General features: G+C 34.6%; 1 protein-coding gene across 6 annotated transcripts in view; it reads left to right on the top strand.

Annotated features, from left to right (window-relative positions):
* Positions 1-25,500, top strand: part of sw (cytoplasmic dynein 1 intermediate chain short wing) — a 96,478-nt gene extending 70,978 nt beyond the window's left edge. For 2 of the 6 annotated variants that reach the window (XM_089101734.1, XM_089101732.1), the window contains 10 exons: positions 482-529; positions 2,382-2,543; positions 7,892-8,048; positions 10,311-10,396; positions 12,052-12,338; positions 14,862-15,106; positions 16,684-16,837; positions 20,639-20,779; positions 22,341-22,466; positions 24,403-25,500. In XM_089101734.1, coding sequence (XP_088957860.1) covers positions 482-529; positions 2,382-2,543; positions 7,892-8,048; positions 10,311-10,396; positions 12,052-12,338; positions 14,862-15,106; positions 16,684-16,837; positions 20,639-20,779; positions 22,341-22,466; positions 24,403-24,594 — 1,598 coding nt within the window. In that variant the 3' untranslated portion in view covers positions 24,595-25,500. Of the gene's footprint in view, positions 1-481; positions 530-2,366; positions 2,544-7,891; positions 8,049-10,310; positions 10,397-12,051; positions 12,339-14,861; positions 15,107-16,683; positions 16,838-20,638; positions 20,780-22,340; positions 22,467-24,402 lie in introns of all 6 variants that reach the window. The other 4 variants (XM_089101733.1, XM_089101731.1, XM_089101737.1 and 1 more) reach the window with 2 other exon arrangements.
* Positions 25,501-26,720: the final 1,220 nt, after the last annotated feature.

Below are 26,720 nucleotides of genomic sequence, written 5' to 3'. Positions count from 1 at the left end.
CATGTAAAATATTACGTTATTAAAAATATAATAATGCAATAATATTATAAAATATTGTATTCTACATTATAAATACCAGCATACAGAGGATGGTGAAAAATGGTGGCATTAAAAAGCAGTTTTTCATGTTTGACAAGATATGTCATATATTTTAGCTAGGGCGAGCAAGGTGGATGGCTCTCCTGTGCGCAGCCTCTGAGGGGGCACCAAACTTTTGTTTTTTCGTTAATACAATGGTTACTTATATTGTGGTATTGACGGTTGGGGGGGGGGGAGGCAAAAATTGACACTGGTCCCGGACACTGAAAATCCTAGCTACGTCTCTGGGTGTATTTATGTAATATTGAGTATTTAAATCAGATTTCTTTTTTGTCTTATGTTGGCAGACATAACTTTAGGGCTTTATAATTAATATTCCTCTTTTTTTATTGATATTTATTATTCCGATAACAAACTAAATTTTTTTTTCTCCTTTCTTAAGATGCATACAATCTGAATCCGGGCTTAGAATGGGATGACGAGTTCCCAGGTAGGTTTGCTTTCTGGCACGTCGCCTTTTTTCTCTTCCTGTTCTTCGCTCCGTCCGTCCTTAGGGCGTTTTCACATCCAGAAGCGGCTCTGAGTCTTTTATTTTGGGTAGGCCTGCTTAATAAGTTAACTAATGACGACTTGATAGGCAAAACATCGCAAATTCTTTTTCCGAAAATTGGTCAAGATACGAAACAACTAAAAAAAAGAGAAGATTTGATATAAGCTCAGGAGGTAGCAGAAGCAGTTTCTTGGTGGTTATTTCATACAAGTACGCAGGGGAGGGGAATTCAGAACCGTATTCCTTCGAGAATATCAATAATCTTACTAATTTCTTTGTGATTTCGTTTAATATATACATAATTTAAGAATTTTGTGATGTTGTTCCTCCTCCAAAATATTACGTCTTGAACAAATCTTTAGATACTGTCTGGGTTGTACCATAGGTTGCATTTTAAATTATATAAAAACTTTCTCTGACAGATACATTACTCCCATCTATATTACTTTCCTCATCTGATTAATAGTAATACGCCTATATACATGAATGATGTTGTGAAATTCATACCCTGAATGTGTGAAATATATACTGCCATCTATGTTTTCCCTCCTCTAGAAACTGCTCACACCTCATCTCGGGCTTCAAGTTTCCAATAGACCCAGGTATATTTGCTAGAGCCGCCTCTGTCACCATACTATTTGAATTGTCGCAAGCTTTGAGCCAACGATACTAATTCATTTCATTTAATAGACTTCAAAATGCTTTGCATGAGATAATTTGCTGATGTAGAATTGAGTTTTTTATTTGAATTCAGAAAGATGCAACCCCCTCACGGCTGAACCGTCTATACGTTTGTGCTTTCTCTGATTTCCTTTTTATATCGCTGTCTCACTACGCATGTCAGTATTGCACCTGTAACATTGTGCTAGATATACTTTATTACACATAACCTTATTTCTTTTCAAGGTTTGTCTATTTGTTGACTTTTGAATGCCTAGCTTTATTTCAATTAACAACGTTGACTTACTTAAGATTAGCTCTAGGTGTGATGAATTGGGCGATTTTTTGGTGATAATTTATAAAATTTTGAGCGGTGACAAAGACCTCTTTAGGTTTGAGCCTGGGTTCGTGACAGTGGCAATATTTTTGATATGATTTTTTAAAAGTTATCTAGCAGTAAAAACAAAACAAAAATGCCTGCGTGAAAAAAAAATACTACAACTTAAAACTTATCGCGAAAATCAGATGCACTGGCTCTTCTTACCGGGGTTAGGAATCGTCAGAACAGCAAGAGCAACTAATCTAAAAATTAGAGAAAATTATGGGGAGAATCTTGGAATTTCTGGCATTTGTGGCGGGGTTGGGTGGAGGCCAGAAGTTTTGTAAAATTTTCTTTAAAGACATGCATAAAGGAAATAGGTCTTCACACGTCTTTTGAGAAGTCAACTTCCTATCATTTATCCTTCTCGATACAGGTAACATATTTATACTTAATGAAGAAGGAGAGTTTTAAAATCAAAGTTTTTCTGTTTAATAAAGATTAACAAACATACACAGAGGAAGCAGCTCCTCCAATCTAAAGAACGTAGCAAAGAATTTTTGCCAATTTTCCCTATTTGGCTAGGCCATTTTTATTTTATTTGCGATATAAAATAATTTAGTCAAAACAAGGGGTCACTTTAAACAATTTTATATTGTGCAGCGCAGATACTATCAGATATGAATCCCCTTTTGCAAGTAAATAGATTCTTTAGTGTCTCTGTATTGACGTGTCTAACGCGGATGTTATTTCAAAGCGTTATTTAGTGAATATGAGCTGCTTATATTAATAAAATAGTTCTTACTTTCGACGATCACGACGAAGATAGCTCTCTCCCTCCCATAGATGGCGGCCTTGGAAGCCGAGCGAACATGCTGCCACCTGGAATTCTTCCATCGGGTATGCCCCAAGTTAAAGAAGTTAAGCCTGCTGTAACAGATGTGGAGAAAACAAAGCAGGAGCCTTTAAGACAGAGTAAGTCCAGCTAATTATGCTCCTTTCTGTTTTTCTTTTGCTCACCAATTAATGTTTTCATAAGGAACAAAATTTGCAGGTTCTCTCTGTAGTCAAATGAGACCTTGGCGCAATTATTTTTTTATTAAGGGTCTTTCGCACTCAAACCACCCGTCTCCCCTTTCATTCTTTATTTCTCTCTCTCCATCTCTGTTTTTCTTATCTTTTTTTTTGTTCGCCGATTAATCTGTTCATTAGGAGCAAAACTTAAAAGCTCTCTGTAGTTATATGAGGCCTTGACCGGCTTCTTGTTATACTAAGGGTCTTACACACTCAAACCACCTGTCCCCTCTCTATTTATCTCCCTCTCTCTATCTCTCTCCCTTTTCTTTTTTTATTTTGTTCGCCGATTAATCTTCAGCAAAACGTTCGAGCTCTCTCTGTAGTCATATGAGACCTTGGCAGGCCTCTTGTTTTACTAGGGGTCTGTCATACACAAACCACCTGCACCTCTCTCTCTCTCGCTCTCTCCCTCTCTCTCCCTCTCTCTGTCTCTCTCTCTCTCTCTCTCTCTCTCTCTCTCTCTCTTTTCTTTTTTTATTTTGTTCACTGATTAATTTGCTCATTAGTAGTAAAACTTACAAGCTCTCTTTGCAGTTAAATGAGATTTCGACGCGTTCTAATTTTGGTAAGGACTATTACCTACTCAAACTACCCTTCCCCCCTGTCTTTCTCTTTCTTTATTGTGCTGTGTATTTCTTTTTTTCCTTCGCTTCCTCCTCCCATCTTTTCTTCTTTTTCTATTTCCTTTATAGAATTATTAAAGAATAATTATTATTATCAAATTACACAGACCCTTTTTGTACGAATTTTGTTTAGTATGATCGTAAAGTTTTCAAAAGAGATCATGCAATATATAGGCTACGTGCATATAGGCATACATCTTTTCTACCTTTCTTCCTCTCATAAATAATTGTCCCTCTCTTCCTACACTAAAACTATAAAAAAAAACTTTTTAGTAATAATATTTTATAATTATAGTTTAATAATTGTAATGACTATAATCATTCTTTAAAGAATACCAATCATTCTTATTGGAACAGTTTCCAAAAAAACATACAATATATAAATAAATAAATAAAAGAAAATTATCGTTGTGGGTTTTATTGTGAAGGTCACAGTGTCAAAGTTCATTGAAAGAAAAAAAACGAAATTGCAAATAGAACTTGTAACATGTGTATTTTAGTGTGCCTCTTTAAAAAAAATCCTCTGTTGTCCCAGCTCCTGTTCATTCTTTAATGAACAGCTCTGTTCATTCTTTAATGAACTCCTGTTCATTCTTTAATGAACAGCCCTGTTCGTTCTTTAATGAACAGCTAATGGGAGCTGTTGTCCCAGCTCCTGTTCATTCTTTAATGAACAGCTCTGTTCATTCTTTAATGAACTCCTGTTCATTCTTTAATGAACAGCCCTGTTCATTCTTTAATGAACTCCTGTTCATTCTTTAATGAACAGCTAATGGGAGCTGTTGTCCCAGCTCCTGTTCATTCTTTAATGTTCATTCTTTAAATGTAGCTGCATTCATTCAAAAGGTGTTTAGGCACACGAGATAGATTTTGCAAGAATTGGCTGTCATTATTGTGTCTAGTATGCCAGTTAAAGACAATTTTGTTGTCAAAAACTATATAACCTAACTATTTTTGCAAATAGATAATCGAGAAAAGAACTGAACCAAGTCCTCAAAGTTTAAAGCGGGGGAATTCAGAATGACAGTTCATTCCCTAATTCTAAGGCCTCAATTGCCTGGTACAGGGGCGTAAATTTGAAAATGTAGGGGAGAGGGACAAAATGTTTTTTTTTTTTGTTAATTTAGAAGAGCAAGGTCAATTTTATTTTTGTTTTGTCTTTTTTCCAATCCAAAAAAAATAAATACTTATCTATGAAAATATAAAAAAACTTCTCTAAATCCTCTTGTGGAGAATATTCTAGAAGGGGCAATTACACCCCCCTCCTCTTTATGCCATTCTGAGGGGGAAAATTCTGAATGTGTATTTAATAATAAAAATGATTATTTATTTTTTCCCTCTTTCATTATAGTCTAAAAATCCACTAGAGGAATATGAAAATAGAAAGAAAGAAGAAAGAACAAACAAGCAAGAAAAAAGAAAACGCGATTAATTAACAATTATCCCGTAAAATGCCCCAAATATTTAATAAAGGAAGAAAAACAAGTAAAAACTTAAATCAGTGCCAAGACACAGGAACTATCCAACCGTATATAATAGATGGCTAAGTGGAAAGTCAAATATTTTCTTAGACTGGTCTTCAAAACGAGCTGATTATTCCTTCATCTTCACACATAGACCAAAAACATGTTATTTTTTTTTTCATTAGCGTATGAGTTCCGGAATAAAAGAGGGATACCAGTAAAATGTTTCGCACACTTGTTTTTTATCAGTTATAGAGACCAGATTTTAAAACGGAATTATGAAAAGCACATGCGGTGCAAACGGGGAGTTGTGAAGCTTTCTTACCGTAGATTTGTCAAATTGCCCTTTAATTTTTGCCTGCAGACCGTATGTTTTACAGAGTTTCTATTTAACTCATTAGTAATAAGACTACATGTTGCTCTTTCCGTTAACCAAAAGGAACAGCCAAATAATTCAGAGTTGTGATCGAGGTTATTTGAAGGGACTCTGATTGTCCCTTTTCATTTGGGTCTTCGATCATAAACTCAGTCTTCGACGGTTCAATAGGAAGGCTAATCTCTGACAAACTAGCCTAAAGAGCCTCAACAGGTTTTTTCATTGGTTTTCAGCTAGAACAAGTGTTTCATCTGCGTACAACATGTGACTAATATCAATTTGGCTATCAATAATGTAGGTTAGGATATTTTTCGTCGCAGTTCTAAGTGCGTTGTTGGAAATTAATGGACTCGAGACTGACCTTTACCCCATCCTTTACGGAAACAAGATTTGTCAGTCCACCACGAGAACGGATCCGGCCAATTGAATTCTGGCACCAATTCCAAAGCCATGCGCAAATAAAACCGCTAGCTCTGCTATTTGTTAAAGCAGCTAATGATTTTGAATGAAATATTGAGTCAGTAACTTTAGATATGTTAACTGCCTTTAATTACAGACTTGTTTTCCTCATCTTATGTCATTGTATGCAAGGACACAGAATGCGCATTTTGTGCTCCTAATCCTTGTCTGGAACCAATTTGATGGTCCCAAAAATCACACTTATCTTGCAGAAAACTGCAGATTATTTTTTTTCAAGTAACTTGCTTAGAACAGGACATATGGTTATAGGTCTATATGAATTGCATAGCGTTGGTTCTTTTTAGTAACACATGTTTTCACATAAGTTTACCGATACGGGATTTTGGATTTTGGAAATTTTGGAAAGTAGGTGTTATATAGTTATAAATATTATATATATATATATATTATATATATATATATATATATATATATATATATATATATATATATATATATATATATATATATATATATATATATATATATATATATATTATATATATGTTATATTATATATTATATTATATATATATATATATATATATATATATATATATATATATATATATATATATATATATGTTATATAGTATATAAATATGTTATTTAGATATAAATAATATTGGAACGTTCGTCCGGGCAGGTATGGGGCATCGTGATGATTTTCTTGAATAATCAGTTTTAGTGTTTTGTCAGTTTACATTTTGTTGTTGTATATTTTTAATTATTTTTTTTTGCTTGTTTTTTGTATATCACCATGGCCTAATAGCGCTTTCGTGTGAATAAATCTATCTCTCTCTCATAGTGACTTATGGACATACTATTGGGACAAAACTAGGTGTTCGAACAGCACATGTTTACCGTGCTTTGAGTACTGGTGCTTTTCTTATTTACAGAACACGAATATGAGTAGATAACACAGAAGATGTAATAGTAATGTAATTTTTGTGGGGATTCAGGTTTGATAATTGTTTTGGAGTATTGCACGAAAATCTGTGTCAATTGGGAGTGGGTTACAAGCAAATATTGGTGAAAAGTGAGTATTCTATTCAGTGGTGGTAATACTATTTGTCAGAGTTGAAGTAGAACATGTAAGTTTATTAACATCTTCCCACAAAAGCTGCCGATTGTTCTGTATTGATTATGATAGATTTCCAAATCGGCGTTTTAAAAAAATTTTCACAACTTTCTGAAAATTATGCTTTGTTCATTTAGGCTAACCAAACCAAAAACTATTCAAGAACGGGGTCTATCGCAATCTTTCCATATTTTATACCAAAAACGATGACGGAGTTCAGCTTCTTGTAACTCAGGGAAATCAGACCATCCCCATTTAGTCTTTACGGGCACTTTTGGGACCGTAATTTTTGCAGCAATCTTAAAAGAATGGTTGCTGCGACGTGAAGGACATAGAAGGTGATATGGTACCTTAGTTTTACTCAACATATAATTGGTGGTTGCGACGTGAAGGACATAGAAGGTGATATGGTACCTTAGTTTTACTCAACATATAATTTGTATATGGTAGTAGCATACAAATATTGTTACTTCAACCTCCCTTACTACAAGCCCGTTAAGTTTTAACTTAATCCGCAGAACCGTCCCTAAGATATTGCCGATACTCCCTTTTGATAACCTGCATAAAGGTGGCGTGTTGTGATTCAGTTCAACTCCCCCTCTCAATATTCCTCAAAATTTTTACCTTTATATCTTGGGCATAGCTGTAATAGTAATTTAGTAGTAATTGAAATAATAGTATCAGTTGCAGGGTTAATAGTAGCTTGTAGCACTAGTACTAGTAGCAGCGGTTCCATCGTACTGTCTTTTGGTCAGTTGAACATCCCCCTCATGAAGCCTTGGAAGTTTCAACTTAATACTTATAGCCAGTGCTATGACATTGTCAATAGGTCCTTTTGATAACCTGTTTATTCGTAGGTATAATTTAGTTCAACTTTCCCCTCGACACACCCTGAAAATTTTCATCTTAATAGTTTTAGCCTTACAACTAGTTGCAACAGAAGTAGTATTTGTAGTAGTAAAAGTAACAGTGATTGTAGTATTAGTAGTAGCGTGCACATATTGCCTTTTGGTCAGTTGATCTTCCCCTTTAAGCACTCTATGAAAGTTTCAACTCAATACCCAAGTCAGTTTTGAGATACGCTCTATAGGAGTAGTTATAGGAGTTGGTAGTAGCAGTAACAGTAGTAGCAACAGTATTAATAGCAGTTCTGTCACACAAGTTCTGTCGGGTAACTAAATGAAAGGTTTTGATTATGTGTTTACGTTTACGTATTTTAAATTACATGGATGTTTGGTTTTCAGTTAAAGAATTGAGCGAAGAAGAGAAACAAATGCTGGTTTTATCTGAGGAATTTCAGAGGTTCTTTGACAATAGCACTCGTGTGGTTGAGCGGGCTTTATCAGAGAATGTTGATATATTTACCGACTATGCTGGTGGATCTGAATCTGAAGATGGACTGTAAGTGTCAATATTGCTTATCTTCAGCCTTAAAGTTTGTACTCGCAGACGAAATGGACAGTTCTCGGTTTTAAAGATGTAACATAGGTTTGATATTGCATATAATATTCAGATCTTTCGTCCGCGAGTATTTTAATATTCTTCTGCGAGTAATCTGCACTGTTATGCTGTGATGCATATGTTTTGGCACTTTTCAGGTGTGATGAACTGTGTCAACCTCTTGGAGGTGTAAAGCGTCTGTAAAGAATTATTTTGAATGTAAGCCTTAGTTGTTTGTTTTTTGTTTGTTTTTTTTTTCGTTTATTTTTTTCGTTATTCCCTTATGGTGTTATTTTTTCCCAATATTGGAAAAGGGTCCCGGAGGGGGTCGCTAAATTCCCGGTTTTTTTTTCATGTTTTACTGTCTAGAAAATCCTATTTCTGTATCAAAATTATCGTTTTTTGTAGATTGACAGTAAAAAAAAAAGAACAAAAAGGTAAAAATAATTGGTGTAAACAGGAAGGATTAAGAAGGAACAAGAGGAAAAACGAAGAAACAAGAATTGCAGTCCAAGGTTGCCAAATTGGATGTAACAATGGGTCGAATTGCACTTGCGAAGAATTTCGCGAATGAAAAAAATTCAGATGTATAACAATAATAATATAAAGAATATAAATTTTTAATAATATAAGTATGTAATACAAATAAAAATGCTAAATCTAATTTTTTAGGGAAATCTTTAATGTAGGACTGATTACATAATATGCAGTTACGTATAATAGTTCGACCAATAATTGTTTGTCGAACTTCCCCTTACGAAATATCTCAACACATCTGGGCTATGGAGAATATTTTACACCCCAGAAAAAATTTCAATTCTGAAGAAAAAAAATTGAGCAATAAAAAAGTAAAAAAAGCGAATCTTTAAGTATAATAATTTATCGTCTTTTTTAGACTTTTTGTTCTCAAATTGCACTGTATGGTTTCCAGCTCCAACCAAGGAGCTGGAAAGTATTCTTGCTACTTATTTGTACGAATAAGGTCACAGTTCTAGTTAGTCTTAGTTTTCCTCTTGTGTCAAACCCCTGTATTATTTTTGCCAAGAACTCTTTGAATTGTTTAAATTAATTTTTTAATATTTATTTGGAAAATAGTAGGTTTTTAATTTCAGTAATGACTTACAGGTATTTAAATCTTTCACCTCACCTAATTTAAACATTATACTAAACAGTTATATTATATAAATGTTATATTAAATGATTTTCTGTGCCCTGGCTTCTTAGCTTAGGGCTGAAGCCACAATATCTTGAAGAGAGTCCCCTGGAGTGGTAGCCCTGTTTTGGTCACATGCTCCAGTGACTGAAAACTGGTTTTCTTTTCTTTTTTGCAGAAATTAGATTTGAAGCTGTATAAAAACCAAAATAAGGGGAAGGGGGTCTTCTCTTCAATTTTAGGTTGAAATGAGTATTTCCAGAATTGTTACTTTTATGGAATATATTTACTTGTAAAAACTTATATATAATAATATATAGCAAAATTATATATATAATAATATTGACTTAATAATTTATAGTCAATTATCATAGAGCCATAACAAGCGTGTTAAGCAACAAGAGGAATAGTTTTTCAAGTTAGAACAGTTTTAGAAAAGTTAGAAAGTTTTATAGTTTTAAAGAACTTTTTTCTAAAAGTGTCTTATATGTTCTATTGCTTAAATTTATTAGAAATATAAGGCTAAGTTTTGTGAATTGCGGTGAAGGTAAAGACATCTACCCTTCAATTTCGAAAATGGGCCATTTCTGTTAACTGAGAATTACAGTTTTGTTGTTTAGAAAGACTCTGTGTGTGAGAACTTCTACGGAAATTGGTTTTGGGACAAGTCATTCTAAGCACTTAACAAGACATCGCTTGTGTTGAATCATCATTAAAAGAAGAAGGAATGCCATTGTTAAGAATATATGCAAAGGAGTTTAACTCCTTAACTTTAAGATGAACCATGTAGTAGACTTGGCGCCTTCAAACTGTCTGCCATAGTTTTGGACCAAACAAAATGGGAAAACCGTTGGGAACATAACTTTTCTAAGGGTATTATTTGTTGCACCTTAACATAGATGTCGGGGATTTACAATCCTGGATTGTATTTCTAGGTCCAATTAGATATACATGTTTAAACTGCCCAACTAAATAGACAGATTTAATGTGTGCTCACATATGTTTCTAACCAGACTTCAGAGTTGGAAAGGATTTGAAAATCTTTTCTTTTTAAACTCTTTTCTTTTCAGAGACGACAAATCTGGCTATAAGCTATCCCTGAATAGATATTTTTGTGACGAAAAATGGTCGAAGAATCGATGTGTTACTTGTCTTGGTAAGTAATTTTAGCTTAATTAAACCCAAAATTAACAAGCTCCTACACAGAGTTTAGATCTGAAATTTTGATTGGAATAAAAAGCTTTTTTAAAACAATAGGTACTTAAGTGTAGTGATCAAAGGATTGAGGAAGTGGTAGCTCTCTTTATATATGGAATAATATTTTAAATGTTCTCTACTTTCAGTTGAAAAAACTTATTTTTTACATTTTAATTTCTGATAATGCCGGGAAATCCACCTCCCCCAGTGTTATTTCTGGCACCCCTCCCCCACCCCCCACCCCCATTGCAACGGCCCACTGAGACTTTTGTAATAGCCAATGCGAAATTATACCTCAATGCGCACAATTTCATCAAAAATAACCTGAATTAACTTGTGTCACTACTAGGACACTAGGAGACTACTTCCCCCTCTCCCCTTGCCTCAGCACCTATTATAAAGGCGTTGACCAAAATCGTATCTTGGAACCAAGAAGGATTAGACAACAAGTCCTAAAAACTTATTTAATTTTCATTTGAAGGCTCAATGAGTCTTAGAAAATTAGGCAATTGAAACGTACTCCTTTTCACATCATCCCCCCCCCTTACAAAAAGACATAACACCCCTCCTTAATAATATATCACTGTATTATGACGCAAATCACTTCAGTTAAATAAAGCATTAGAATAAACATTAGAAACCCCCGGACAATTATATCGGAACTTTCTCTTCATATGTAAAATTGTGCATCCAAAAAGGAAGAAAGACAAATAAAATAATTATGTAGATGAATTTACAGAAATTCTTCCCAAAAAAACTATTGCCCTCTGAAAATTCTCCCCCAGGAAATCCCCCCACCCCCCCAAAAAAAACACACCCTCGGGAAAAATGTATATTTTCTAATAACAAATACTATCTATAAACAATGGACAAATTGCAAAACTTACAGCTCTTTCCCTAAGGACTTGGGTCGATCTTGTTATCCCAAGAGGCATATTTACAGTACCTCTCAGTTATGATCATCCAAATGACCATGTCAGAATTTGATTTGGATGTCTTTGGGGAAAACAACGGCAGGAGAAGGGGGCTAGTTACCCTCCACACTCTTTGTTCACTTAAAAGGGCTCTTAAACTTTTAATGTTACTTCGAATGAGCCCTCTCCCGGTCTTCTAGGTCCCTTGGTTTGATACGATCATCCCTGGGTGAAAAAGGCACGTCCATGTTCTTTAAATAAAATTCTCTTTAAATTCTCCAATTTCAGTTTTAAAGATGTCATTTTATTGTTTAATTTATATTAAACCATATAAATATTGTTGATAAAAGTTTATCTAATTTATATACCTAGTTTTCTGCGGACGACTCTTGGGTATAGAGCCGAAAAGTGTTTTCAGAGCAAATTTCACTGTCTTAGATAAATTCTCTGTTGTTTTACTTACTGTTGCTCCTATTTCTATCCATGATAATTCTTTGATGATTGTCTCTCTAATAAGTTCAATCTTCGATGACGATTTCAAAATCTGTTGGGTATCTGCGTAATGTAAAAGGTTTTTATGTTGCTGTGTCGTTTATGTTTGGTTTTCTTGCTGTTTTAGGAGGTTGTCCTGAACATCTAAAACCTAAATATAAACATGAGATAGCTATGCCTATTTATCTTTTCATCTTTTCATTCTTAGACTGGTCACCGCAACATCCTGAACTACTTTTGGCTGCCTACCACAGTCGTGAGGATGCTCCTCATGATCCCGACGGTGCTTGTCTCATTTGGAACACTCGTTTCAAGAAAACTTCACCCGAATACACTTTCCACTGCCAGTCGCCTGTCACCGCTGCCACTTTTGCGAAATTTCACCCTAACTTGGTGCTTGGTGGTACTTATTCAGGTCAGCTAGTTCTCTGGGATAACAGATCACAAAAGAAAACGCCGGTTCAACGTAGCCCTTTAACGGCCTCGACTCATACTGTAAGTTTTTCTTCTCTTTTGTCTTTGTTTCAATCAAAAAATTAAAATTTATTACATTTTTCGGTACTATCCCATTATCCGGGCCTCTCTAAAAAGTCAAGTTTGGTTAATGCTAATGAAATAAAATAAAATAGGATGAATATATAATAGTTTAGAAAAAAATTTGAGCTATATATTTGCACATTAGGGGGGGGGGGGCAAAGCATTGCACATATTAAATACGTAACCTAACCTAACCTAGGTACCTTCCCCCCCCCCCTAAAATCTAAAAAACCACAGTTTAATATCGTATACGCAATGAAAACTTTGCTATCATTGCCTGCTCTACAACAGTTAAGACGTCACAAAACGGGTTTTATCATTGCCAGTTTATATAGTGGTTAAGCCGAGAGGCCCGGATAATGGGGTAGAACCCATTTTTCTTAATAAAAATGAATAAAACGTAGCCCTGTTTGATAATTTTATCGTCCATACCTAATGACTATATTTTACTCTATTTTTTTCACCACTTGAATCTTTTTGGTGGTAAATTCTTCACATGTTGCTAGTTTCCCTAAAAGAACGTGTAGAATATGGCAAGAGCTGTTGGCAGAGCTTATACAGCAAAATTCTTGCGTCAAAAATTTCTGCACCGATTTATGCAAAATAGTGCGGGTGTTCAGTGTCAAGTCTGCATCAAAAGCAATTAGTAACCTCACCGATTGCCCAATGTACCTTAGGTTGGCACCGATGTACATGTGCATTTGTTTACATTCTTCTCTCGTCGTAACCTTTACCACCCTTTCCAGTCCTTCAGCCTTTAAAGACAGTCGTTTGACCTGAAAGTAAGGTTATTGCTGACGGTTTCTCAATAAAGAATTTCTTGGCGTGCTAATTGGGGGAGGAGTTAAAGACTCGGAAGGTGCTGTTAACATTAAGGGACTGACCGCTCTGAAAATATCGTTTTTTCATTAACTGGTGTGACAATAGTTTGGCTCGGGTATTATCTTTGTTTGATTGCTAGAATCATGACCAGGTGTCATAAAAACTAACCAAAACTTGGCAAAACTACAGTGTTCAGATTTACTACTTTAAAATGGCAATGTGTTGCTAAGGAAATGCGGGTATTTGAGTCAAAGTATTGGTCAAAATATATTGACCAATATAAAAAGTATTAGTCAAAATCTGTATGCGCCTACGATCTTTTTTTCCATGGCTTTTTCTTCTTGATTCTTAAGAATAGAAAAGTGCTTGTCAAGATTTGCCCTGAACAAACATAGATAGTAGAATACAAAAAAGAGAAGAAAGAAAAAACTAATAGAAAAAAAAAACGAAACGGAAATAATTGCTCGCTTTCTTGAGATTGTAACTAGTTGATATAGCTATTATGTATAGTGTATATATTTCCTTTCTCTACGGAACATTTTTATTGATTGTAAGATCAGGAATATTTTACAAGAAAAAGCATTGATTGTAGTAAACACTAATAGTAAAACAAAACAAAAAATCGAAACGAGAAAAACTGGTTGCTTTATTGATACCGCAACGAGTATGGCTGGTACTACACGCATTCCTTGTCTTTACGGCACGTGCTTTTTGTACGTACCGTAAAGGTAGTAATAATGGTACCTTTACGGTTACCGTAAAGGTAACCGTAAAACAAAATAATGGTAGTGAAGGAGGACAAAAAGAAAGAGGAGGAAAAATTCATAGTAAAAAAAAATAAATTAATCCAAAACCTGAAAAAAGTGCTTACCGTATTGATACTTCAACATGCAAGTACTTGAAAGATGTTGTGCCCATACATGATTTTCCAGCACGATATTGTCCAGTGCCAAAAACCAGAACAGTTTGGTTGTGTCGTCTCGATTTATTTCCTCCGTTAGTTGTTATTAAGCTCTTAATTTTTCACTATTTTCATTTCTTTGTTATTAGTCTTTATTCTCGTACTATCTCGTGCTATTGTTTTCTATCCTAGAAATTTTATATCTAATGGAGAGAAATCTATGACTGTCTTGCACACGTTATTTGTATATACAACCTTTCTTGGATTACCTACCCCAAGGGAAATAAAACAAACATTAAGTAAAGGCAATTTTTTTTTTCAAAGACCCCAAACAAGAGACACCTTCGTACCACTTTTGGCTAATATATTCTAAATATATATGAGAGTACGCACTTTCATTTAACTTTTTCTAGGGGGGGGGGGTGTATATCTCCCCTAAAAATATTCGCTTATATTTAAGATAATAATAAAAGGTTAATTCAAATTCATACTTGTAGCCCAAAATAGTTTAAATGTTTTTTATGAAGTCGATTTTTATTGATAAACGGACAAGCAAAATAAAATAAACAACATCATTCATGCTTACTTTTCCAAATTTTCAGCACAAGTTATATTCATTTATCATAACCGTCATAAAAACTGAACTGTTCTTAAATTGCTGTATGGATTTTTAAACTTTATTGTCAGACGTGGATTTTATTGTCTTTTTTGTAGCAATTTCTTTACTTTATTATTTTATTTAATTTCCACTTTTTTAGCATCCTGTGTATTGTGTGAGTGTTGTTGGTACTTCAAATGCGCACAGTTTAGTATCTATCTCAACAGATGGTAAGCTCTGTTCCTGGAGTCTCGATATGCTAGCTTCTCCGCAAGAAACCTTAGAGCTGCATCATAGGCAGGGCAAGTCTGTCGCTGCCACTTGTATGACGTTCCCTCAGCCACAAGTTGATGTCAATACGTTCATTGTAGGATCTGAAGATGGCTCTGTCTATAGTGCTTGCAGGCAAGTTACTAATACTCTCATCAGCAGTCTATTCAAGGGAGGTTTGACGAGTCTAGATTCGGCGTGGGTGAACTTTTTACTCGTAGGGCAACATTGTAGGCTTAATTGCTAACGGTAGCATCAAATATTCACTATAGTCTGCTTTAATTACACTTTACAATAAATGTAAATTGTCTCCAACGTTAGAAAATCAATTTTTAAATAGTCTATTCTTCATTGAACACCTGGAATTCATCTTCAGTTTTCAGTGCTAATTCATTACGATTCAATTTGGTTAATTGTTTAATTAATTCAATGCTTTATTAATTCTATGTCTACATTGATTTAATTCTATATTATAACGGTCACAAAACTTTTCTGTATAAAATTGAACCCAAACTGATCAGATTTTGTAATTCTGATTGATTGGAAATTTAGTTACAAAGGAATTACAGAAGCACGCCAAAAAATATAGTCCGACTAGAAACATCAGATTGGCTTAAGATCGCAACATGCGGCAGATATTTTTCTGCTGGTCTTATACAATGCTCTAGCTGACCGCAAATGGCCTGCGGATCGTAGTGTGGTAACCGCTAGATGTAGAATACTGCAACTGAAATTCATTGCCGCACAGGCTGTTCCTTCATTCAATAGAGAGCTTAAATCCCTTCCATAAAGTTTTCTCATAAATCTCTTCTTATCCTTTTCTAAATCTCTTCTCTTTTTGCTGCCCTTCTGCGGGCCGAATAATCGACTTTGGTTGACTGCGTATTACTCGCGGGCAAAATAGTAGTTATATGCCACAAAATGGCCGAAAACACCGTTTTCCCGTGGCCTGATCCCTTCGGTCACTTTAGAAGAGCTCTATAACCGAGTTTCAGTTCGAATGAGTCCTCTCTTGATATTGTAGGACCATCGGTTCGATGTGATCAGCTCTGAAAAAAAAAGAATAAACACGCATCTGTGATCTCGCAAATGGCCTGCGGATAGTAGTTTGGTAACCCCTAGTTTTAGACTACTGCAACTGAAATTCATTGCCGAACTTGCTGTTCCGCCACTCAATATAGAGCCCGAGCGTTTTTTTGTCCCTTGGCAGCATGACCTTCTAGGACTCAAGCTTCACTACAGACGTTTGTCAGGGGGAAGACAAATAAATTTTCCAGTGGTAAAAATCAGAAAGGGCTTTTCTGCTAAGCAGTGTCGATCAAAATGTCGAATAGTGAGAAAATTGCACTTTATATGTAGCTACATGAACTGTCAGGGAAAGGAGGTAACTTTTATCAAAATTTTGGTTCTGATATTTGGCTTCTGGAATAAACTTGTTGTTAATTTTTTTGCTTTTAAGAAGGAAAAGCACTGTCAAATTGAATTAATAGGTTTTATTTATCTGTTCTGCTTATTCCACGCGGAAAACACCGACGATTATGGATCAATCCATACTGGAATTTGCCAAAATATCAAAGTAAGAACAAAAGTCAAAACAAGCCAAAGTTATTTGAATGTAACTCACAATAGTTATAATACATAAAACTTAAAAATTTATGATGATATATAGGAATTAAAGCGAACTTAACAAGTGATACCTTATAAATTTGCAGGCACGGTAGTAAATCTGGCGTTATGGAGCTATATGATGGACATTATGGCCCTGTTACAGGGATTAGCAGTCATAGCGCCTCAGGGCCTCTTGACTTCTCTCACCTATTCCTCACTTCGTCATTTGATTGGACTGTAAAACTATGGAGTCAAAAGGTAATTTAACCCTGTATTATAAAGGGATGGTGCTCGGAATTTGATTTCAGGCGGGCATGTATTAAAAAGAAAACGCCATCTAAATAATCAGTGTTTCGTGTGTAAGTAACATATATACCTACAAAATAGATAAACATATACCTACAAAAATGTTCTCGTTCAGGGCCTGTTAACCACTACTAACGATTCACTGTAGGACCAATCCGCCTGAGGCAAACACAAATACAAATACTCCTCCATCCTAATCTAGTTAAAGCTTCACTCTTTACTTCTAACCACGAAGTTATTATTGCCTTTCAGTCCTTCTTTATGCCTTCTATCCAGCCTATTCTGGATGAAAACCCCCGGCAAATTCCCTGACGAGAATAAGATATGTGTAAAAGGCTGGAGTTCTGTTATTGAAAGATGGTTTGTGATCACAACTTCGCCATAAGCTCTTTTCTTCGTCCTATCCGAGGAAAGGAAACCCTGTTTGTGGGGCTTCATAATGGTTTGGGGGTGGACCTTTCACGAGTTCACCCACAAAACCGCTACTGCAAACGACCTTGCAAGGCAACCTTGAGGATTTGCGCTCCTCAAGGAAATTTTAGCTTTGTAAACGACGCACCATTGCTCTGGATTATGATTCTTCTGGGTTTTGTTTTAAGACTTTAGTCTATTTCGGTTATGTCTTATTTAAGTATTGAGTAAGCCCATAAACGGTCTTTGATCTCTTGTCTTAAATGTAAGATGAGGTTCACCACTCCTTATTAATGTGCCTTAATTAAGGGTCTTTTTTTCTATTTGTAAACTATATTTTTGTTTCGATTTTTATTTTTCACTTAAAAAAATATCTTTTATGGTACAGTATATTGAAGTCAGTATATAAAGAATTATATTCAAAAATACGGCTTGACACAAAGTCCATGAAGCTTGACTTGAAATCTATAAAGACTTGAAGCTTGGCGATGTTGGGATAGTAAAGAGGATATGACTAACAGCACGCTGGACAAAAAAAAGAGTATGTCCTTCTGAGAGTATATCTGATAGCTCTCGTTTTAGAGTACCTGATTCACGTTTAGAAGGAATGGGCTCGAACTAGACTGATGGTTGATATTTTTATGTCAAAATCCTGGTTAAGAGTATCATTGGCATAATTGTTTACTTTATATATTTAAGTCTCTGGAGGTGTTGTATATCTTAAGCTTACTTTATAATTTACTTTAATTTTTGTTACTAAGACAAATTCTGTGCCAAAACTTTATTGTAAGCTATTTTGGTATTTTGTGGATTAATGTTTTTGTAAAAGAAAGCAATAAAATGTTCGACGTATTACCTTAATATTTTTTTTTCAAGGCCACACTGCCGTTCTATGACGAACAAATAAATGTTCAAATAAGGATAAGTCCATTTATTACTTAGTGAAAACAGATACAAAAGTCTGGATTTTTCTACCGCATTTACAGCGATCGTAATGAGCAGATATACTGTATATGCGGTCGAAAAAGAAAATATTTTGTATATTGATATTTTTTGCTACTTTTTGCAAAAGAGACAAGGTTGGTCACCATTAGGAAAATGATTAAAAGATGGATTAAGGAGGGCTTCCTGAGGTGGGTGGAAGCCCTCCACCTTAGGAGAGAGAGATTGTATATATTTATGGAATTTTTTTTTATTATTGTATGGTCACTTTAACTGTGTAATAGAATAATACCTTTGTAGTTACTGGAAAAGCAAAACTCCCAGTAAATGCAATTAGACATAGAAAAAGGAAAACAGAAATGGCAGCAGAAAAAGGAAATCAGAAATGACAGCAGAAAAAGGAAAATTGTTTTTTTTTTCTTCGTTGGATGCGAATCAGTAATGTTTGATAAGCAATGATGCAAGAATTCATCAGTTCAGTTACCAACTTGATTAACTCCATAAAGCAAATTATCCTCCTCTCCCCTCAGTGTATTTGCGTGTTGGAAAAATCGGAAAGGTTATTAACATATAATTTACAAATTTGGGTTTGTGGCCACTGTGCCTTGTTAAAATTATATGAGTTCATCCCTCTAGTATCCCCTAGGGTTGGACATCTTTGGCATGAATTTAACTTAACTTTCAGTTTGATCTGATTGATCACGATTTTGAACCTAATTCTATTGCAGATTAGAAATATATTACCCAGTAGAAGTTTTTTGGAAACCTTGGAACAGTTTGTTAAAGCTTTTTCTGGTTGTAATGAGGAAATTCTTGTTCTGGCACATCTATTTCAATGCAGACTATGTCTGATGGCCATAAAATGTTGCACTGTGCTGTAGAAAGAAGTATATGGAGTTGGGTATTCTTTTCCGTTCTGGCACATCTAATTCGACGCAAACTATGTCTGATGGCCATAAAATGTTGCACTGTGCTATAGAAAGAAGTATATGGAGTTGGGTAATCTTTTCAGAATATCCAACATATCTCTTTCGTCGAGGTATTAAAAATAGGCCTTGTTGTTCAAGAACTTATTTATGAACTTGTAGTTTTCAAGGACTATTACGTCGGAGTGTGATGTGGCAGCGATTTTTCATAGTTATTTACCAATATCAGAGGGAGCCACTTCCTCTCTTTATTTGGTATTTCTAGAGATATATAGAAATGAGGTATAGATTTCTTTATAAACACCTAAACATGGTTGAAGATAAGATCTCTTTTTTGTTTGTTTTGGGTTTTTTTCCAGGCTCCCTGTGGATATTTCTTTATGCTTAGGTATACTACTTTCCATTATTGTGCAAATTATTTATCGTTTTTAACATACGTTTAGTTGTTTAGTATAGTTTTTATTTTAAAAAAGATAAAATCCTTAATACAGATCGAATGACTGACAAAAAAGGCAATGGTGTGCTGTGAGAGTTGTGTTAAAAGTTCTAAAAATACATATAAACAAAGGTAAAAACTAGGATCTTGCCAAACTAGGATCTCCTCCCTCCCCCCACATTTTCTAATCATAGATATAGCTTTCTGGTCAAATGACGTAGATGTTTCATTAAAGATTCAAGATTTATTTATTTAAATCAACTTTCATAGTATCGGCAAAAGCCTCAACTAAATTACGCCATCTCTTACAAAACAGGGAAAAAAAGAAGAAAAAACGAAGTATGATGAATGACACTTGTATAAAACGGATTAAAATAATTGCTGAAGCGATTCGTTCTACATTTTATTGACTCGAACTTGTTCTTGTGTCGTGTATTGGCTCTGAGGCCGATAAGAGGAGACAACGTAGAGGAGATAATAAGAGACAATAAGAGGAGACAACTACGTAGTGTGTTTATCATTAGTGAGGAGCGACTGTTCAAATTTGCACATGAGATGGGGTCTCAGTTCTCTCGGCGTTGGTATTTTTAACGTTGCAGTTACATACGTGTCATATTTGGGTCCCAGTATGATTTTTGTCACCCGTTTCTCAACGTCTTTGAGATCGTCACTTAAGTAGTCAATGTTGTGCACTTGTAGTCCCCAACCAAAGTACGCGTGTTCTAGCAATGGGCATATATAGTATATATACGCTAGTCCTAACTGATTCACTTGGAAACCTAATCGTCGAAGTATATTCAGTCATCGCAAAGCATAGTTGCCCTTTTTCACATGGTTAGAAACACGGTAGCTGAAAGAACAGTCAGTAGGGAAAGTCGCACCAAGAACAATTGCAGTTGAAGTGGCAGGGAACCAGGGTTCAGGACAAGCTATGTCCCTTTTAAGCCGATTAAAACGCATCACTTTTGTTTTATTGACGTTAATTTGAAGTCCATTATTCCTAGCCTTTCTGTGTCTTAACTCTTAATCTCTTTTCAGGAAAATCGTCCAATTTATTCGTTTGAAGACAATGGGGATTATATTTATGACGTAGCATGGTCCCCCGTTCACCCAGCTCTTTTTGCTACGGTAGATGGAACAGGGCGCTTAGATTTATGGAATCTTAATCAGGACACTGAGGTAGTCCTTTTTTCTGTTATTGTTTCTTCTTCTTTCGAAACCAAGGCCTCTTTTAACCTTTTTTATTTCCTACTTATCTACCAAGGTCCAACTTTTCCAGTTCTACACTTGTCTAGATGTAGCGTGCTCCCCTAATCACCCATATTTTTTGGACACGGTGACAGAACAGAATGGTTAGACTTGTGGAATTTTAACTTGGACCCAAAGATAATACTTTGTGTTCTGCTTCTAAAACCATGCCAATTTTTTCTCTTTTCATTTACCGGCTCGCTAATGTTGTAGATGTTTTCTGGATATAACAAACTTCCCTGTTCATAGTAAATAAATGAGGGTGCTCAGATTCTTGGAATCTTAAACTCATTCACAGGTAACCTGATAACTCACCGTATACCATAAAACTACTAACGCCATGCGTCCCCATTATGTCTTCTTGCATTCAGACCTTAATTCGCTGGCATAAAAAAAGAAAATGTCAAAGTATAGTTGTACTTTTGTATGGTTCGTTGGATAAGAAACATGGCCAGTACAAGAGATATGGTACATAATATATTAGTATAATAACTTTATTAAGAAATGTATATAAAACCTTTCGAGCTAGCATAACTTAAGGGTTTATGTTACGTTACCTAATCTCACGGGGAAACTTTTGTCCGTAGCATAGAAGTTTTAGAACTATATATGGGATAATAAGGGGGGTGGTGTACTATCAGGGTAATGAGTATTATATCGAAAATAGAATAAAATGAATGTAATGTGCTGCTTTTATTATCAGTGCTTTTTCAAATAGTTACAAGTATTAGTTGTCACTTCTGGGTCTATTTAAGAACTCGAAATTGAATTTGCGACTGAAAACAGTTGTTATATTTGGAAAAGGGCATAAAAAGGCACCGAGTTGTGCATTACTTTGTCAGGTTCAACTTCCATTTATTTCCATAAATAACAATAACAAAAATAATATCCCAAAGGGCTCAATGGCCCGTTATTTGAGAAACGACATAGAATAAAAGACTAATATTAAAACTTGGCATAAAAAATACTAAACAATGTCTAATTTATAAATCTATAAGGAAAAGAAGTTAACTCACCGACAGTCCACACGAAACAGCGACCCTCCTATCACCCGCAATAAATAACAAAATAAAATTCTCTACATCCTTGAGGGTCCATTACTTGTCTCTATGCAAGTAATGGAAATATTCCAAATTACGCCACTTATTTGGTGACAGCAATGTTCTTAATGGCAGCTACAAAAAAAAGGCACTAAATAATGAAATTAAAAATGAGTCTTAAGATTGAAACATACAGTAACTGCCCCAAGCATAAGTTGTTGATGCCCCCTTAAGCTATCACTCTTAAAACAATTACCGAATGTGCCCCTTCATCCCCTTGCTCCGTGACTTATCCTTGCTTTTTTGATTGAACGTGTGTAGTAGCTTTTGTTTCTATGTGGGATGGATATAGTTATCGTTTGTTATAATTATCATGTTATCATGATAATTATAATTATCATGTTAATTATCATGATATTTATATATGTTATTAATATCATGATTCATTTCAGGTTCCAAGTGCTAGTGTTGTCATTGAAGGTTCTAACGCTCTCAATAAGGTATCTTGGACCCAATCTGGTCTCCATGTTACAGTTGGTGACGATACCGGAAAAATCTGGGTGTACGATGTGGGTGAGGTAAGATATCAGATTCAGTAATTGGGTCTTAGAATTGCCCTTTATTTACTTTGAAAAAAAGAAATCACCTTTTTATGCTTTTCAGCTGTAGAAAATATGTTCATAAGATATGCGGATTTCATATGCTACTTCTTTAAATGATAAATGAAAAGTAACAGTTTTTTTATTTTCCTACTTTTTCTTCTTTTCTGCCTTTTTTTTGTTCTTTTATCGGTGTTCCTTATTAGTACAGTAAAAATAAATTATCATTCTAATATGGAGGATCGTTCCAGTAATATAAGGGTTAAGATATGGTTCTCCTGACTTTGTATTTTTGGTATAGCAATTGTACAGCTCTGTTAGATTCGCAAAACGCTGTTTTCGACGGGCGGGGGGAGGGCATGACTGAAAAAAAAACGAAAACGGCGATTTATATTCTAACTCCAAAACAAAAATCAAGGTAAAATCCAATTATATTTATTTTTATTATATATTATATAATCCAATTATACTATATATAAATTTATATTTAAAGTTCTGAGGGAGGGGCACGGATCTCAAGCCCCTGCTTTTTTACAATGTAATTCTAATTAATATGCCCTTAGTTGATGTTACTTCTATATTCGGATTTCTCTACAACATATCCAAGGTAAATGCCGCAACAACAAAGTCCCTGAAGGACGATTGTATGAATTTACAACATTTCCTCTCAAATAATGAAGCTAAAGATATTGAAGGCCACGAACTTTGCAATGAAGTTCAAGCCAGTACCCAAGAACACAAATCCAGAAGATGTCCTTAACTTTATTATAAGCAATGGCCTTAAAGATTGTGCCTCAAATTTGTCCGTGGCCTTACGGATTTTGCTGACTCTGCCTGTGTCTGTTGCTATTGGTGAGCGTAGTTTTTCCAAATTAAAATTAATTAAAACATATTCGATCCACCATGAGCAGTCACACAGGTTAGATTTTCCTTGGTTAGGTATTCTGTATATTGTTTGTATTTGCGTATGTAATTTGTGATTGTGTGTGTAAATTAATGTAACAGTCTCGTTAAGTGCTCCCCCCCCCCCGCCAATAAGAAGTGGTGATTTGGGTAAGGGTTGAATTGAGGTGGAAAATGGAAACAAAAAATCTAATTGTGGGGGGGATATAACTTGCCTAGGGCGGCAGGATAGGTTGTGCCGGCCCTGCAGTGGTTTCATTGGATGGGGGGGGGGGAATATGGTCCTCTAGAATTGAAAAAAGCTTTTTGTTCGTATATTTTTGTTGAAAATGCCAATTTCTGCTGTTTCCGTTGAAAAAAAAAACGACAAATTTGCCTCAACTTCTAACTTTTTAGTATGCTTGATATTTATAATTTTATTAGTTATAATGTAATATAATTAAAACAATGGGAAAAGAAAATATAAGAAAAAATTTCAGATTTGTCAAGACAATTCAAAAATTTCTTTCATAGCATTTAATTTTTTTTATTTATTTATTTTTGTTGTTGTTGTTGTTGAATGTATGCTACTAAACGTTGTTTTAGTTCTTAGCTACAATTTAGTATAGAGCGAACCACAGCCAATAGTGATTGAAACTTTGAAAACGTTTTCTGGAAGAAAAAAACAAGAAATGAAACCAATCTAGTTAGAAAAATTTAAGGCTAGTCCAGCAATGGTAACTATTATTTCGGTTCATCCTGATGTGAAAACAAGCTTATGGAAATTATGGAAAGAGCTTGAAACCCCTCGAACATGACACCGGATAATAAGGAAATGTCCCAATGTATATCTTATTGGAATTTCCATGGTAGAAAATCCTTTACAAGAAGTTTTTAGTTCCTTCATTTTAAAAACTCTAGAAAATCGTATTTTAGCCTGGGTATTAATGATGTGTCATTTTTTACACAGAGAATCTTTCGTAAGTACCGCGCCCTTCTGAGCTCTGCTAATCTTAAAAGTTTTCAATTCCAGAATCTTGCTCTACCCAGACCCGATGAATGGTCACGATTTGCAACCACAATGCAGGAATTTCGTCAAAACCAAATGGACATGGAGAATGATAAAATATCATCGACTACTGGTTCACTGGGCTATGGTAGCTTAACTAGTTTGTCTTCGATGGCTTCGCCACCGATGTCACTTGGAGCTTCGCCGATGCGATAAAGAAGCTTTATATAATATGCTAGGTTCTGACAGGAGTCAAATTTTGCTTCGGTAGCAAGATTGTATATCACTTGATGAGAGAAAATTCGTGTGATATCGACCCGAAGATTTTTTTTTCGGTTCAAATCAGAATTGAAATTTTTTTCTGACTGGCAGGGTTGTCCAACAGATAATAGCTTTCTTTTTGTGCTACTTTTCTTGAACTATAGACAATTTCGCGTTTAATTAGATCTATCAGGCAGATTTAACATAGTGTTTGCTCTAGAACTCAATTATCACTACTTAATTCCCATCCATCCTAATTGGACATTGTGGGGCCTTTTCCTTCGAAATTTCATAGGTCAGTGGTCAGCTGAATTTTGTGTCACTTTATCAAAGGAAATATCACACTTAATATGACATTGAAAATAGGGCCTATTATTTATAGATAACAATAAATTACATGAATTTTGTATTGCTTTTGGTTCAGAAGGAAATACTTTCTTAGCCCTTTTTTGTTTATAATCATTTTACGGGCTTTTTCCTGTTATCCGCCGTTTTAGGCTGAAGGTAACGACAAATAATTTTGGATCATTTATGATAATTGAGTTCTAGAAAACTACCAATATTTGCAAATATTAGCCGAAACTAATTTAGGTTAGTTCCTGTTTTGTAATAATCTGCTAGTTACAAACGTCATTAATAATTTCTGTCAAGAACAGCATTTTTCTTCAAAATGAAGCAGTAATGAAAGATATTTCAAGTGGTGGAAAACACCCTTAGCAACCTCAGTTGATCAGATCTCTTTTTCTGTCAGAGCTTAACTTAACGATTCGGTGTCAGCTATGTTAATTACTTGTTCTTATTTTTGTTATGTTCCTCCTTTTGCTTTATATTATAGTCGATAAATATAAATTGGTATATTAATCATAATTTACCGTCTTCTGTCAGGGCTTAGCTTTAGGAATCGGTGTCAGCATTGTGTTTATTTGTTATTAATTAATAAAACCCTTTTCGAAAAATAAGTTTCTAAAATAAGAGTGTAGGTTAATTTAATCTTAACTTCATGAGACAAAAAAACATGTTATAGTTAAAACTCTAAGCCACCAGAAACTACTATTTAGGAATAAATGACATAAACCATGAACAGAAATTAAACACAAAATCATAGAAAAAAACATACAACAAGTAATAATATAAATGTATAAATAGGTCTTAAAGCGAGTAATGCTTAGATTTAATATGAAAATCAAGCTTAAAACGAAAAGAAATATTTTGCTATTAAATTATAAATGAAAGTTAGAAAGAACAGAAATTAGATAAACAATCAATGCGAACAAGCATACAATATACATTAATCTAAATGAATAAATAAATCTTAAAACGAGTGAAACTTGAATTGAATATTCAAATCAAGTTAGAATCGAATAAAAATAACTACAAACAAGAGTTTGAGCATCGCCTCACTGCAGAAGCCTAAACCTACTGCGCCGTTGCCGCTTTACTGAAAACAATTCTTTGGAATATTTTCACTTTTGTAACTTTAAGAAATCAAAAATTAATTAAGATTTTAGGGAATAAATATCAGCATATGTATATTAAATTGACAATGCACATTTTTTTCTATACACTCATTTGAATTTTTTTCAGTAAAGTACAAATTATATTCTGGCTTTTAGAAAGCATAGGGGTTTTGAACCCTACTCACATTAATTTATGCTCGTTTTGAGTTTGACTCTAATATTTATTTTAATTTTTGTCCGTTTTGGGTTTCATTCATTTATTGATACTGATTTGGGGTAGTTGTATGCTTGGTAGATTATATAATAGTCTGGACGCCAGGTGTTGAAAATTTGAACCATACCACGACGGAATGGGGCTGCTACGAGAATTAGCCACCCTCCACCCCCTAAATTGACCATGCGGATTCAAAAATACCAATGGCACTTGCTTGCGAGCGGTGGAACACTCTAAAACTTGACATTTTATTATATTTTGGTGTTTCAGGCAAGAAAATGCATGTTCCACAAAGTTTGAGGTGCAGTTTTCCGCTCAAATAGAAATGCCTAGAAGCCATAGAATGTTTTCATAACAAACTAACATGATTAGTGACAAAAAATGGCAGAGTAACAACAATTGGCTATACT

This window comes from Artemia sp. Qi Xiang Cuo, chromosome 15 (genome assembly GCF_049724085.1).
Source record: "Artemia sp. Qi Xiang Cuo chromosome 15, ASM4972408v1, whole genome shotgun sequence".
In the NCBI taxonomy this organism is placed as follows: domain Eukaryota; kingdom Metazoa; phylum Arthropoda; class Branchiopoda; order Anostraca; family Artemiidae; genus Artemia; species Artemia sp. Qi Xiang Cuo.
Note: the sequence above shows the minus strand (reverse complement) of the source record. Positions and strands in the feature narration are given on the sequence as shown.